Source organism: Podarcis tiliguerta, assembly GCF_965153285.1.
Source record: "Podarcis tiliguerta genome assembly, chromosome: Z".
NCBI classification, from domain to species: Eukaryota; Metazoa; Chordata; class Lepidosauria; order Squamata; family Lacertidae; genus Podarcis; species Podarcis tiliguerta.
The window spans coordinates 30,017,761-30,034,457 of NC_139553.1; the positions used below are offsets into that span (position 1 = coordinate 30,017,761).

Genomic DNA, 16,697 nt, shown 5'->3' on the forward strand with positions numbered 1-16,697 from the left:
CAACTAACAGCTGTCTAACTTCTGGATTTCCTGTACTGAGCAGGGAACTGGACTAGACGGCATGCAAAGTCTCTTCTGTGTCATTTATCTCCCAACTTCAGGCCCAAATTCATAAAATGGGAAGCATTAGGACTAACCTACCTACAAACCACACAAGACTATTTGGAAGGCGAGGGAAAGTCTGCTGTGGAACATTATTTTAAATACATTCAGCATACAGCAGTTATTTGATATACACAGAGCACAAGTATTAACAGAACGTCTCCATCCAAACACACACACACACACACACACACAAAATTCAATTCATTATGGCATTAGCTTTCATGGACTGAATATTGTTGTTGCTACTCATTAATCACCTTCCACATTATGAGGCACAAAAAATTTGTGAGACACAAAAATATAATAAAAACAGCACCAAAAATAACAGAAGATGAAAAAAAGAAACAATACAAAGTGGACACCTATAGCAGATACCTATTCATCCAGCTGAGAAAGCTTGTCAGAGCAAAAATGTCTTCAATTTTTTCCAGAAAGTGCAGATGGGAGACACCTGTCATATCTCAACAGGAATGCCATGCCACAGAACAGGGCAACTACAGCGAAAGCCCTGCTCCATGTTACTGTGGAGTGGGCTTCCAATATCTTTGAAACTTGAAGGAGAAGCTCTCCTGAAGGCTGCAATGGCTTACTGGGTACATAAGGGACAATGCATTCTCTCAAGATCCAACAGAGAAGCCAGGGTGAGAGGAAGGAGATTGTTAGGGTCTGATGCACAAGCAGCTGTGATACAGGAGAAAAAAACATATGGGGGAGGAGGCCAGGGGAGAAGTGAACACAAGGTGAAGCTACATCCTTCATACACAACCTCTGGCCATGGTCAGCAAGAGTTAACTGGGATTCATAGAAGCATAAAATTGTTGAGTTAGAAGGCATCAAGAGGGCAATCTAGTCCAAGCCCCTGCAATGCAGAAATCTTTTTGCCCAATATGGGGCTCAGATCTACAAACCTGAGATTAAGAGTCTCATGTACTACTGGGATTGCCAATTTCACTTCTGACATGCCTCCTATGCAATGTCACAACAATCAGAATTTCAGCTGGTGAAGACTTTTCCATCACTTCATCTGCAGGCTAGGAAAAAGCTTCACCTGCTTTTGTTCATAACAAGACTTGGAGGCCCTGCAAAAAGGGAGGTTGACAACACTAGCTCGAAACCTTGCTTGTCTGTAGAATGTGTGGGTAAATGGAAGCAAGCAGCTTGTTTTCAGCTTCAGTTTCCTATTTGTAAAGACAACCACAAAACCCCAGATGGTTGGTGGAGGTACCCTGGGTGAGAGGCAGGGAAGCAAAGAACTCCCAGGGTGAGACACTGGGAGAAGAAGAAAAAGCTCCGAGTGAGAGCTGGGAGGCTACATCACCTTCTGTGTGAGACAAAGGTTAAGCGTTGCTTTTGAGGGAAGACTCTGCATTTTCTTTTCTCTGTCTAGGTTTTTATTTACATTGGTTTCTTTTTGCCTTATTGCATCACGAAAAGGTTTTTAAAAACCCTATTTAGAAACATACACATACAACCAAACCTCAAAAACAATAATTACCTTGTGAAAGTGAACACAAGGGCTTCATTGCACAACTCATAAGGTGGTGTGCAAATTATTATTTTTACTACTAATAATTATACTGTATTAAACATAGGAATTATACCAAGTAAGAGCTGTTTGACTGTTAGCAGGTCTGCCTCAAGCAATGGCTGTCTTTTGCTGGAGGTGTTTAAGCAGAGCTGGCTGGCCATCTGTAAGAGATGCTGTAGTTAAATGCCTGCATCAAGCAGGGGTTGGACTAGAGACCTCCAAGGTCCCTTTCAAGGCCATGATTCTATGACGTGGCCTTAACAACACAGTAAGCCACAGTTTGTCACACACTATGGTTTAATTGTGAGAGTGACTTCCTGTGCGGCTCTATGACTGCATTTTTATGTTGTAAGCTGCCCTGAGATCTGTGAATGAAGGGTGGTATTTAATGAAATTTATTCATTAAACAAATTTAATAATTTCACAAACAAGCCAATACTATGGCTTGCCATGTCACCTGAACGCTGACCACAAGCCAAAAACAAACCAAGGTTTATTCTCAGATACTCCTATCTGATTGTTCTTTTGGGATGAAGGGTGGGGCATAAATTGGATATGTAACAATAATGATATCAAACAGGCAGGAAAGTTGTAGTATTTGAGACGCCCTATATTTAATGAGGGACGCGGGTGGAGCTGTGGGTAAAACCTCAGTGCCTAGGACTTGCCGATCGCATGGTCGGCGGTTTGAATCCCCACGGTGGGGTGCGCTCCAGTTGTTCGGTCCCAGCGCCTGCCAACCTAGCAGTTCCAAAGCACCTCTGGGTGCAAGTAGATAAATAGGGACCGCTTACCAGCGGGAAGGTAAACGGCGTTCCGTGTGCTGCGCTGGCTCGCCAGATGCGGCTTGTCACGCTGGCCACGTGAGCCGGAAGTGTCTGCGGACAGCGCTGGCTCCCGGCCTCTAGAGTGAGATGAGCGCACAACCCTAGAGTCTGGCAAGACTGGCCCGTACGGGCAGGGGTACCTTTACCTTTTATATTTAATGAACTGAAAGGGGCTTTCCCTGAATCTACCAAAGCCGATTACATGAGCAGTGGAGCAGACCCCCTCAAGAGGTGGTGGGCTCTCCTTGGAGGTTTTCAAGCAGAGGTTGGTCATGGAGGCTTTACAGTATTTCAGATTCATGCGCTGCAGAGGGGTGGACTGGATGACCCTCAGAGTTCCTTCCAACTCTAAAATCCTGTGAACAGGCATTTCTTAAAATAGGTTACTGTGTTTTTAGGTAGATGGGGCTGCAATCCTAAACCCACTTACCTTGGAGCGAGCCTCCACTAGTTGCCCTTACTTCTGAATAGGCTGCACCATTGGGAAAGGGGCGTGAGGTAGGGAAAAGGCAGGGGGCAACGGAGGGCAGGTAAAATCGGGCCGGGGTCTCCCCTGTGCGCCTCATTCCTGCTGCCCCAAAGCCCATCTCTCCTCCATACTCACTCCAGCTTCTCACTTCCCAAAGACCGGCCACCCGCCAGCCACGTCTGATTCCCACGTTACATATACACGCGCGCAACCCTACCCACCCCGCCCTTACCCGTTCCTATGACCACCACATCAAACTCCGAGGGCAGGTTATCCGCCATCTTGGGAGGGGGAAAGCGGCCGCTGTCATACGGCAACGCCCCGCCCCTTCGCCCCGCTTGCGTGTCAACTCCTGGCGGAAGTGAAGCTGCGAGCTAGCTTCGGGCACCGGACGCTATGGAGCGGAGGTTGTTGGCGGGGGTGGCGGTGCATTGTGGGTGATGTAGTCGTCCGCCTAGGCCTCACGAAACACAGTTTCACCTGGTTAAAAAAACCTCTCTCCAAGGTAAAGGGAGGGAGAGAGGCGGGAATTATTATTTATTAAATGTAAATGTTCATCTGAAGTGTACAGGGAGCTTTACAGTATAAAAACAATACCATACTAAGTTAACGAAAGAAAAAAAACTATCACCCCCCCCCCATCAAATGTCATTAATTAATGTGGCGCCAGATACTCTGGCCTCCAAATCCCATCCGCCGCAGCCGGGATGGTCAATGGGCAGGGATGATGGGAGTTGTAGTCCAGCAACGTCTGGCGGGAACTTTTTTGCATATAGTACTTACCTATATAAATAACCATCAGTTCGCAGCCCGTGAAAAAATCGTGAAAACTGAACCTCTCTTCGGTTAATGTAAACTAAAACTATGCTGATCAGTGTCGATTTGCTTGGATGGAATTTTGCTTTGCTTTTTAAAAAACGTTTTATCTTAGAGCCACCATATTTCTGGATTGTCACAAACCACACAACTTTTGTTGTCGCTCCTTACCTGCAATGGTATAAGGGAAAAATAATATTGCCAGAAGCAAAGTTCCTTCCTTTCTTTGCCTTCTCCATACTTGCATACGTAGACGAAAAAAGTTAATGCCTATTCAAATCATGGGCTGTTTTATCACCCAACACTGCTGTTTCAAAGGGTTGCCAAGTGTATGTTTCGTGTGCATTTCAGTTTTTAACTGAATTTAGGTGGAAGCGGGGCAGATTGATTCAGAAAAATTCAATCTCATATTTTATGTAACAAACATGAGTCAAATAATAAAAAAAATTGGCATGATACATGACATAACTAATCAATATTATAATAGCAATCAAAAGAGCCATGAAGTTAGAAGATAATGAGAATACAGTATAATGACTTCAGTAAAAAATGGGTTTTGTATCATTCTGGGGCACTTTGATACACTGGAGGGAGACTTTGATACAAAGTGTAAATTGCATGGGAAAGGGCACATCATCATCTCTTTATACTTTTTCTATTGACTTAAGTGGATATAATGTGCAATAGAAGCTAAACGTCAAGTAATTACCTTCTTTTTTATAAGCTTTTTGTTTAGATTACTATTTTTTGACTACCTAATGTGAGTTTTTATACTTTTTAAGTTTTTCCAAAGTTTTTTTTTAAAAAAAACGGATAGGTGTTTGAGGAAAGATTAATATAAGTTTTGATGTTTTGTTAAGAAAACCTGCCATAGTCTATGATCATTTAGATTTTAAGCAGCAAATTGTAAGGTTGATTATGATCTCTCATAATAAAAACTGTTTTTCATTAATTTTTTGCAAATAACAACCATTGGGAAATTTGGTTTTGGCAAGGCCAAAACAACATCCTTGAAATCAACACTTGCCTTATCTTCTACAATGGGGAAGACAAACATACAAGATCCTGGGTTTTTCCAGAGATATGACACTTGATAATCGATCATATTATATTTAGAAATGACTTTGGCCACGTAGTAAACAACAGTTTTTTTCTTTTCAAATTTAATGAGTTGAGAGATTTCATACAAACTTGTATATCGGGGCACTATTGTACACTAGCGGGGCACTTTTATATGTATCAATGTGCCCCGTGGCTTAGTGTATCAAAGTGCCCCAACAGATATTTTCAAAAAAACTAACAATTATTACTAAAACCACTGAACCTATTTAAAAATTATGTGTAATCCTGTTTACCTGTACTGAGTGAAATAACTTACCTTTGGTATTTTTAAATCTTAACTAAACAACGTAAAACAGTGTTGGAACACTTTTACATTTCATGTAATTTTTTAGTTGGCCAAGCTAAAAACACACCTACTCTCATCAAACACCAACAACTAACTGGCAGGCGGTGTGGTCGCAACTGTTGTACTCACACCTGTATAGACACGTTTTAGTGCTGTCGCGACGCGAATAACATTTCTCGATATTGAAATATTGTCAGTGTCTCAACGTGCCCCATGCATCAATGTGCCCCACTTCTCCCTACTGATTTTATTAATTTGTTTCATAAAATTTATACACTGCCAGTGTGGTGTAGTGGTTAAGAGCGGTAGTCTCATAATCTGGGGAACCGGGTTCGTGTCTCTGCTCCCCCACATGCAGCTGCTGGGTGACCTTGGGCCAGTCACACTTCTTTGAAGTCTCTCAGCCTCACTCACCTCACAGAGTGTTTGTTGTGGGGGAGGAAGGGAAAGGAGATTGTGAGCCGCTTTGAGACTCCTTAAAGGGGGTGAAAGGCGGGATATCAAATCCAAACTCTTCTTCTTCTTCTGCTTGATTATTATTATTTTTTAAAAAACACATCACCATCAAAGCAGTTTTCAATAAGATAAAACAAGAATTCAAGAAAACCATGCAAAAGTAAAAATGCCAAAAAGATTTAAATTACTTCAGCTTCCTGAGCATTTAGGTAGGCTTGTGGAACAAAAACATTTTAAGCAGGCACTAAAAAGAGTACAGTGAAGATACCCCTTGATATCAATAGGCAGGGAGTTCCAAAGTGTAGGTGCTGCCATACCAAACAACTGAGTTCTTACAAATTGCCATTATCAGAACTTTTCTGCAGTTCATTATTGTCTGACTTCACTAGCTCCCCCCCCCCCACTCCACCCTTACAACCCGTCTGTTGTCATTATTATTAAGGTTATTAGTTGCTTCTTTTTTACAAAAACAATTCACAGCGACTTGTAAAGGTAAATAAATAACATACATTAACAAATAAAAATCGAAAACATTCATATATATTTTTTTAAAAGATCAAAGCATCCGCCCCTCTGAAGGAGGCCACAGATAATTAAAAGCTAATGTCCGGGGGGGGAGGGGCGTTGCTGGGTGCCTAGAGATATAGAGTGGTATCTCTACTTTTGTTCACCTCTGGTTACGTATCCTTTGGGATACGCACGCAGCAAACCCAGAAGTATTTTTCTGGGTTTCGCTGTGCATGCATGCACAACAGCGGTGTACCGCCGCGCGCACATGCACAGAAGCAGTCCCTCTGCTTGCGGAAACCTTGGGATCCAACCAGAGCTCCAGAATGGATCCCGTCCGCAACCGGAGGTACCACTATATAATGATGATACCAGGCAAACCTCCCAGTGGAGAGCATAGAGATGCCTAGAAAGTTGAAGTAATTTTATTCTGTCTTAATATTTTAACTTTTGTAAGTTTTAAAGTATGGTTGTGAATTTTTTCCTGATTGTATTGTTTTATCTTTCATAAACAGTTTTAAGGGTTTTTTATTTTAAAAAATCAAGCTCTGTATAATTTTTTATACAGAAGTAAATAAATAAATAAATTCCACAGGTGGAGAAGTATTCTCCTGTGTATGCTAAGTTATATGCACAGATGCAGGTTTTAAACATTCTGTGTTCCAATTACTATAATTGAAAGAGATACATCTCACCAAAATGGGGAGGAATGTGCCCAGATAACCTATGCGCCTTCTTCTGCTGCTACTTGCGTGCTTAATGAATATAGATGGTCAACTTTAAGGCCTCTGAAGCTCTCCCTTTTTAGTGTTCTTTATCTTTACACTGAACAATAGACTAGACAAAGTCAAGCAAAGGACTCCTTCAAAGAGATAAGGCATATCCAACAGGTCGATCGCCTGGGTTCTCCAGGTCGATTGCAGGAGTTAAAAAAGAGATTGCCCGGTTGCTCCTGAGCGATTCTGATGCACTACGTCCTATCTGCGCCATTGGTGTTGGCGTTAAAAGTTTGATTCACTTCATCTGTGGCAGAGTGGGGGGAAGACCCCCCCCCCAAAAAAGATCAATGACTATGGGCAATGACAATGGGTAGATCACTGCCAATTTTATTATACTGGGAGTAGATCGCAGTCTCTAAAGAGTTGGACATGGCTGAAATAGAGGACTATCCTCTGCAAAGTAGGACCCACGACGACCCTACTAGGGAGTATGCTTAGGATTCCAGTCTTACGCTCCTGACCCCTGTGCTACATCAGCTTTTCTTTACCATTGCATAATATAATGGCATTCAGAATAGCTAAGCTACAGCGCAGTGATAGAAAAAAACCATGTGCTTTTCATGCAAAAGCTTCCAGGTTTGATCCTTAGTGTCTCCTGGTAGGGCTAGGAAACATCCCCTATCCAAGGCCCTGGAGAACTGCTGCCAGTTAGTGCCAGCAATAGTGCCAATTAGTGCCAATTAATAGCTGCTGGGAGTCACAAGCAGGGAAAGTGCCATTTGACTCAGATCACACTTGAGGGTTTTTTGCATTGGTGGCAAGCTGTGAGAACAGGATTCTGGGTTAGGTGGACCTTTGGCCTGATCCAGCAGGACTCTTATTGTATTCCAGTAGATGGTTTGACTCAGTCTAAGGCACCCGGGACATGGGTGGCGCTGTGGGTTAAAGCCTCAGTGCCTAGGGCTTGCCGATCGAAAGGTCGGCGGTTCAAATCCCCGCGGCGGGGTGCGCTCCCGCTGTTCGGTCCCAGCACCTGCCAACCTAGCAGTTCGAAAGCACTCTCGGGTGCAAGTAGATAAATAGGGACCGCTTACTAGCAGGAAGGTAAACGGCGTTTCCGTGTGCGGCTCTGGCTCGCCAGAGCAGAGATGTCACGCTGGCCACGTGACCCGGAAGTGTCTTCGGACAGCGCTGGCCCTTGGCCTCTTTGAGTGAGATGGGCACACAACCCTAGAGTCTGTCAAGACTGGCCCGTACGGGCAGGGGTACCTTTACCTTTTTAAGGCACCTTTCTATTTTTTCCTATGGGAATCTCAGATCAAAAATGATCCCTGTTTAATCATCTCATGCTGTCCATGTTCTTCAGTCTTCACAGTCAGGAAAGTTTTCCTGACTGAAGGCCTGCCTTGCTTGCCAGTAGCAGGATGTTGTGCTAGCTGCGGCTTAGCAGGCCTGGGCCTCCGAAATGTGTGTGAGGAAATACTCAAGTCTTAACACCCGACATCATAAGGGGTAATAACCTGACTGGCAGCCCATTAACGCCTTGTTATAAGCCCCTTGCTTATTCACAAGAGAACACAAAACCACTAATGGAAACCAGAGACCACTTCAACCTTAGGAATCTGTTAGGCACAGTACGGCTAATGCACAGTCCTGTTGTCAGGCTGGCTAGAAACCTCAGAGACAGAAAAAAACAAGGGGATTTCCATCTTGATAATAATAAGAATATTGTAGAAAAGGGTAACCAACCAAAATGACCAGAGGGCTGGAGCTCAGTTAGTGGCATATTATTTAATGAATAAATTCTCTGACACAACACCACTTAAGAAAGGGAATTAGACAAATATGATTGTGCAATTGAACTTTATAGTTGTCAGTAGATTAGAAGCCTATTTTGGCATCAGGGATGTATTATATATATATATATACACACACACACACACACAAACACACAAACACACAAACACATAGTAATGATAATAAGAAATATAAGCGGCCTCTTTGCATTATCACCTATCGCAGGAGTGGCCAACCTCTTATCTGCCAAGGACAACATCAAAGGCAGATTTAGGGGAGCATGACTGGTTCGGCTGCAACTATGATGTAGAATGGAATACGAGAGACAGGGGGGTACCGAATTTTGGCATTGCACAGGGCACGGCTAAATTTGAGGCCCCAAGGTCTGCCACGACAGCATTTGCAAGTGGAGGCAGCAGAAGGGCACTACTTGGAACTAGAAGTGTCATGGATTTATTAATCTGGAATATAGATCAATGTGCTTCCTTTTTTACCCTGTCTAGAATCCCCACTCTCCTTGGAAGCAAGCATTACCGCTTTAACTCTCAAATAAGCGTACAGAGGATTATTTATCTATTTAAATTACAACTAGCCTACCATTCTGGAGAACGAGTGAAAGGAGTTTTATTCTAACTTTAGTTCACTGTACCCATGCACATGTGCACACATGGCAGAAGTATACCAATTTGTCCTCAAACTGCTAGTAACTTTTTTTTTTAACACCAGAGTAATTTATTTATAAAGAATTTAAATCCCTCTGTTTGCCATGAATGGTCTTGAGGCGACTTTCAATGGTGCGCCACAATAAAAACACAATAGCAAAACAGCAGTAAGGCCACAAAGGTAAAAGTAACAAAGCCAGTCAATAAACCTGCCAATATCCATTAGAAGGATTTGAGTTATTTAAAATGGGGGTTGAAAACCTATGGCCCTCCAGATGTTGCCGAAGTACAGCTTCCCTCTCCCTAGCCATTGGTCATGTTGAGTGGAGTTGATGGGAGTAAAGAGTTCAGTAACAGCCCTGATCTAGGCCTTGCTCTTTGGACTGAGCAGCAGAGGTCAACCTTTTCCGGGCCTCCATCACTGATATGTCTTTCCTTTTCCTCAGGGATGAGGAACCTGTGGCCTTCTAGATGTTGTTGATTCCCTTCCCTGAGCTAGAGACAAGCCAAGCCAATGGCAGAGGCCTGAACAAGATTGTAGAAGAAGAAGAATTTGGATTTGATATCCCGCTTTATCACTACCCTAAGGAGTCTCAAAGCGGCTAACAATCTCCTTTCCCTTCCTCCCCTACAACAAACACTCTGTGAGGTGAGTGAGGCTGAGAGACTTCAGAGAAGTGTGACTAGCCCAAGGTCACCCAGCAGCTGCATGTGGAGGAGCGGGGAATCGAACCTGGTTCACCAGATTACCAGTCCACCGCTCTTAACCACTAGACCACACTGGCTCTAAGATTGATCTCTTTGTTGCTCAGGCTAAAGAGCAGGATTGATTAAGAAGCTTTTGTTGCAGGGGCGTGGAAACCTCTGGCCCTCCAGGTGTTGTTGGACGACAACTCCCATCGACGTCAGCCAATGAGCACGGATGATGAGAGTTGTAGTCCAGTAACATCTGGAGGGTGGTAGGGGAATATGAGAGTTGCAGTCCAGCCACTGAGCCACAAGAGGGAGGTATCAGCATCCCCATGGGAACCCCAAAGTTTGCTGCAATACAAATTATACACAACACACAATCCCAAAATCTGAGGGGGCAATCCTTGAAAGAGAAAAAACCAAACTAGGGCAAATCACGCTCAATAACTACTGAATTTTGAATGGCAATTGGGAAAGAAAAGTGGGGTGGGGACAGAATGTAGTATAGTGGTACCTCGGGTTAAGTACTTAATTCATTCCGGAGGTCTGTTCTTAACTTGAAACTGTTCTTAACCTGAAGCACCACTTTAACTAATGGGGCCTCCTGCTGCCGTGCCGCCGGAGCACAATTTCTGTTCTCATCCTGAAGCAAAGTTCTTAACCCGAGGTACTATTTATGGGTTAGCGGAGTCTGTAACCTGAAGCGTATGTAACCCAAAGTACCACTATATCCTGCAACAGTGCATAGAGGGCTGGGCAGCAGCACGTCCTCTTTCACGGCAAAAAAATTACACTGCAACATTTTGTTGCAGATCCCACCCCTTGTTACTTCTCTAGTAACCATAACCTTGCACGTTTCTAAGACCAGACACAGTTATTACCTTATGTAGAACAACCAAACTGGAATGCTTGCAAACATCAAGATTTGTTGTGTGCACACGTGCGTGTTTTTAAAGTGAGAGCTATTTTATAACATATACAAAGGGAGAATTATTTTGCTGTCAGCATATCCTGGTTTCCAAAGTATCGGAGTATTTATCCTAGCGGAACATGCTATTGGCTGGCTGCTTCCCCGAGTTTCTGTTAAGTTCATTCATAAGATGGCAGTCGATGCAATTCTATTTCATGATGACAGTCATTAGTCACTGAACCAGAAACCTTTCTTAGTACCGGCTGAGTTAGCCAAATGTTTATCTAGGTTCCTTAACGGCAGGATTTGTTGATCTTCTACAGTGCAAAACTATTAGCTTGTAGTATCAGCATCAACTGGTGAAAATCTAATAGAAAGTGTGAAGCAGGGGGTGAGAGAGACACAATGTATGAATAATTTTTATGGGAATGTCATGGCCCTTTAGAAAAATGTCATACACTGTTCCACCCCCCCTTTGCTATTTAATTGCAATGTCATAGTAACAGAAAGCAGCATACCCAATTCTGCACGGCTGAATAAGCGCATTCAATAAAGAAGATTTAACAGAGTAAATCAAACACTGGATTAAACATTTTCTGCATAACAGACCACAAAATGGGCATTCATTTTACCAATAGATTCTCTGCATTAGAAACAAATAGAAGTGCCCACCGACATAATTAAACAGCACATTCAATGGCGTGATTGAAGAATATCCTTATATTTTATTGAACAAGCACCCCAGTCAATTACAATTGCCGAAACCTATTCAAGAATGAGCAAGATTAAATGCAAAATGCAGCCATTTGCATTCAATAAATTAATTTGTTTTCTTTTGTACATTTTTAATCGGCAAAAGTTGGGAATCATTTGTAATCCGTGGATGGCATTTTAACAAATGAGCCGTTTAAGTGCAATTAATTAATATGTATGGAGGAGGGGGGGTGGGGAGAGAAATAATAAAACATGCAAATCTGGATTTAGTATTCCATTTTTTAAATTCTTCTTACATTCAGAAGCGGCTCCCTTTAAAAGTGATTTCCCATTACTGCAATGGCTTTGAGCAAACTACAGGGATCATACGGGCAGGGGGAAATCACAGAACACAATTTTTTGGGCTAGCCTTCCAGTTCTCACACTAATAAATGTCTGTTTGTCGCCATTGTTAAAAGGAAGTAATATTTGGGACTCAGCATTCCCGTGCCTCATTTGACTATAAATTAGTTGAATATTTTTATTTCCATTTCACTATGAGACAGAAGTTGCACAGTGGCCCAGGTGACTTTTGCAAATGCAGTTTTGGAGAATACTTCACCAGTTTCACTGTTGTCCACCGGTAGTTGCAAACATAGATTGACAGTGCAATCCTGTTTACTCAGACATAAGATCAACTAGGTTCAATGCAGCTTACTTCCTAACGAGTGCGTGTGTGTAGGATTACAGTCTAATTTTTTAAAAAATTAAAATACTATAATTAAAAGCACATTTGAAAATCAACACAACCCACATAAAAGCCTGTACCAAGTCAGCTATTGTTCTCAGACAATAAGGCAGGAAAACCTACTCACACACTTTAAAATTCATAGGCCACATTGTACTATTTAACTTAGGGTTGGCAACCCTGGTAAATCTTCCAGTTGGTTAGTGCTCTTGCTTTCAACCAGTTGATGAATCAGACTGCAACATTCCAATTAATGGTTGATGCGGGTTTTTGTTTTTGCTTTTAAATTAATCTCCAGACTGTAGGTGATACTTCGGCACAAAAGTGTCACGCTGAAACACACGCAAACACACCCATCCCACTCATTGCTCAGTGAAAGGAAAGCCCTCTTTATTACTTTCAATAGACGTGTGAAACAGGCAAACACCATGACCCTCTTCACTTTGTGAGTTTAGCTGATGATTTATGAGACAGCGCGAGGTGACAGGGCTAACTATGACTCTATTCTTCCCATCAGCTGGTGGTCTTCAACCACAATATAAAACACACCAGCTAGTTAATATCGGCACAGACAAAAGACAGTACTACTGATGTGCCTGGGATGTGCATTGTTTTGCATGGCTGAGGCCTGCAGTCACGCAAAGGCAACTTGGGAAAACACTAAGAGGATCCTGGATGCTAAAGTCTCTCCTCTATCTGCTGTATATTAAACAGACCAAGTTTATTTTTTAAAAGGTGAGAATACTTAAGGATGTTGAAAGAGACGAGGGATAGGGATCTGTAGCTTGTGGGATAGATTGGATTACTGCAATGCATTCTATGGCTGAGACCCTTTCTACATCTAACACCTCTGCTCAGAGATCTACAATGGTGATCCATTCACTAATGGGCAAGTTCAATGTGTTACTATTAATATATAAAGCCCTTAATAGCCTGAGTCCAGTTTTGCCTTGTACGGTCATACCTCGGGTTAAATATGCTTCGAGTTGCGCGCATTCGAGTTGCGCTTCTTGGCAAACCGGAAGTAACAGAGCGCGTTACTTCCAGGTTTCCCCTCTTGCGCATGCGCAGACGCTCAAAATAATGCCACACGCATGCGCAGAAGTGGCAAAAAGCGACACGCGCGTGCACAGACGCACCGTCACTAGTTACATTTACCTCTAGATGCGAACGGGGCTCCAGAACAGATCCCGTTCGTATCTAGAGGTACCACTGTATATGCCCAGTCAACTACTTCAGTCTGCAAAAGTGACACAGTTACAGGTGCTGAATAATACTTGTCCTATAGCAGCACCCCACAGTTGGAACTCCTCGCTTATTGACATCAGGCAGGTGTCTTCACTGTATTCTTTTCGATCCCTGCTTAAAACATTTTGTTTAGACAAGACTATCCAGACGTGCTGACAATGAAGGCAATTTATAGGGTCTGGTGAGTCATAAGAACATAAGAAGGGTCCTGCTGGATCAGGCCAAAGGCCCATCTAGTCCAACATCCTGTTCTCAGAGTGGTCAACCTCTTGGGAAGTGCAGATGGGCCCAACCGCAACAGCACCTTCCACAACTGTGATTCCCAGCAAATCATCTTCAGAGACCTACTGCCTCCAACACTGTGGAGGTAGAACATAGTCATCATGGCGAGAAGCTACTGATAGCCTCCATGATTCCATGTGGAGTCAGCTGACAATCAGAAAACTGTCTAGCAGGCACCCTTGATCCATGAGTTTTTTGCTGAAAAGCCAGAGCAAGGGTGGCACAAGAAACAAGGCACTGGTCACTACAGGTCCTGGTTTGAGACCCACCTCTCCCTGTGCCTTACATCACTGGCTCGTTCAATGTATCTCTTCTCACAACAGGGCCAGCTGCTGATCTCAGCAAACCTGTGGGCTATGCAGTATATTTCTGTTTCTCTTGGTATAATTGACAGCTCAGCCTGGCCCTTTTCTGTCCTACTAGTCACCTTATCCACATATTACTATTCCACACCATCTTTTCATCGCGAAGCCAGTGTGTTTTTGCAATGACATTTCCCTTCAGAAATGGCAGGGAAGGAAGCCACAGACAGAAAATGAAATTGTCTGAGAAGTGTGGCGTTCTTCAGAGGGCATGTAAAAGTTGGGCCATAAATCAAGATTTGTGAACAGGGATAATTCACAGATCTTGATTTATTAGGATAAGTATTGCTGTACTATTAATAAGTATTACTCTACTATTTTATTCCATTTTCAATGACAGATTGAAATATCTCAGAAATGTTTGAATCAGTTGTACTGGTGCTGGCAACGGGGGTAAGCTAGAGCGGGCGGCAGAGGCCAGGCTGCTCTTGAGATGTCTGTGTGAGAGAAAATTGTTTTGGAAGCAGGGTAAAAGGAAGCACAATTGATTGGTGTTTTCTCTCCTATCACTTCTATATCTGACGGCCTTTGGGAGTGCCAGTGTAATATGGTGGGAATTCTTTTAAAAAATAAAATACTGTATTTTTTGCTCTATAAGACTCACTTTTTCCCTCCTAAAAAGTAAGGGGAAATGTGTGTGCGTCTTATGGAGCGAATGCAGGGTGCGCAGCTATCCCAGGAGCCAGAACAGCAAGAGGGATCGCTGCTTTCACTGTGCAGCGATCCCTCTTGTTGTTCTGGCTTCTGAGATTCAGAATATTTTTCCCCCTTCTTTTCCTCCTCCAAAAACTAGGTGCGTCTTATGGTCTGGTGCGTCTTATAGAGCAAAAAATACGGTACATAGGGTTGCCATATTTCAAAAAGTAAAATTCCTAAAATTTAGGAAACCACCAAAATTGTTGAGCTTTTTAAGGGAAATTTCCCCCCAAAATAGTGATTTTAAGATGTTTCTGCTGCTTTTTCCATTTTGTCAATTCGGCAAAACTCCCCCTGATGCCATTTTCACACCTGAAAACAGGACACATCAGGAATTTTCCTGACGTATGGCAAGCCTAACTTATTGCTCCAGGGCCAAGAAACAGCAGCACTCTTCAGACATTCTTAGCCCTTATCAACTCAGCTGGTTACTGTGGTGCTCTGTGAAAGAGCTTCTCCTTCAGATTATCCTTCAGATTCTGAAATTATCCTAAGCCTGATCCACAGTACTTCAGAACAAGGCTTTTAGTGCTCCCTGGGATAGTATTCCTGTCAAGCTACTACAGGTGCTCACTATCTGCATTTTCCTGAAACAATTGAAGACAATTGTTCCAGCAAGCCTTCTCAGCTGGAGAAATAGGTCTCTACCATGGCTGTCTACTTGTTCTTTTTAAAAAAATTATTGGACATTATTTTCTTTGTTGTTTTTATTGAATTTTGCATGTTACCTTGATGCATGTGTGTAAAAGAGGATATAATAATGATTATAATAATGATGGAGAAGCTGGAAAGTTATTTTTTTTAAGGAACTAGTTATATATCATATTTAACATAATCCAAAGCAGAACTAATTCCAGTTCATTTCATTCAGTTCACATTCGGTTCAAGTTCATCCAAATAATTATTGGCAAATGAGAATGTTATGAGCTGCTGTGCTGAAGTATAAAATATACTTAAGAAGACTTAAATAACAACACTGAGAGTGGAATGAGAATTGTTTAATTTATTTCTCCCAGCCATTATGATATTGAAGCTTAAAGACTCAAAGACTCTAAAGAGTAAACAAAAAACACATGTAAGGGAATGAACTTGAAGATGAACCAGAAATCATTGAAAGTTCTACCCACCAAACAAACTTAATTCATGTTCAGTTTACTTGGCAATGGTGGGAACTGCTTTCATGTGAATCAGAGATTCTTGAACTAATTCAATACAATTTGTTGAGCCATACTAGTTCATTCCATGCAAGGGGTGTGAACTTGAATACAATATTGGGAGAGGGAGTTATTCCCTGCCCTGCATAATTGATTACAAGATGTACACATGCACACCATCTGATTGGTGATGCCAATCAAAAAAATTGGGGGGGGGGGTACCCCCTCAAATATTTTATTGGGGGGTGAAGAGACCTTGGCCCTTAGGAGTTGGCTCCTATGTTCCAGACACTAGTTCTACCCACATTATTGCCATGACGCAAGGGGAAGAGCATGATTTGTGGGCCCCACCCTTCCCTCACATCCCCATTGGCACTTCCACAGCCCTTCACACATTGGGGGCTGAACTTCTGCAATAGGAAACCTGCTTTACTTGTTTAGGTTGCTTTGATGTGAGTATTGACCTTAGCAAAGGTGAGGCTAGGGTACCCTGAACAGCTTTATGAAGCGCTCAGACTAAACACCGTGTTATGTACTGAAGTTCTCACCCTGGGCCAGCAGGGGGATACTGTAGATAGTTTTCACTCAGGTCCACATATGCAAATAAGGGATTGAAAGTG

General features: G+C 42.7%; 1 protein-coding gene across 1 annotated transcript in view; it reads right to left on the minus strand.

The window, feature by feature from the left end:
* CHM (CHM Rab escort protein) overlaps positions 1 to 3,311 on the minus strand; it is a 69,527-nt gene extending 66,216 nt beyond the window's left edge. Inside the window, exon 1 of the mRNA XM_083424225.1 lies at positions 3,162 to 3,311. Coding sequence (XP_083280351.1) covers positions 3,162 to 3,210 — 49 coding nt within the window. The 5' untranslated portion in view covers positions 3,211 to 3,311. The remainder of the gene's footprint in view (positions 1 to 3,161) is intronic.
* Positions 3,312 to 16,697: the final 13,386 nt, after the last annotated feature.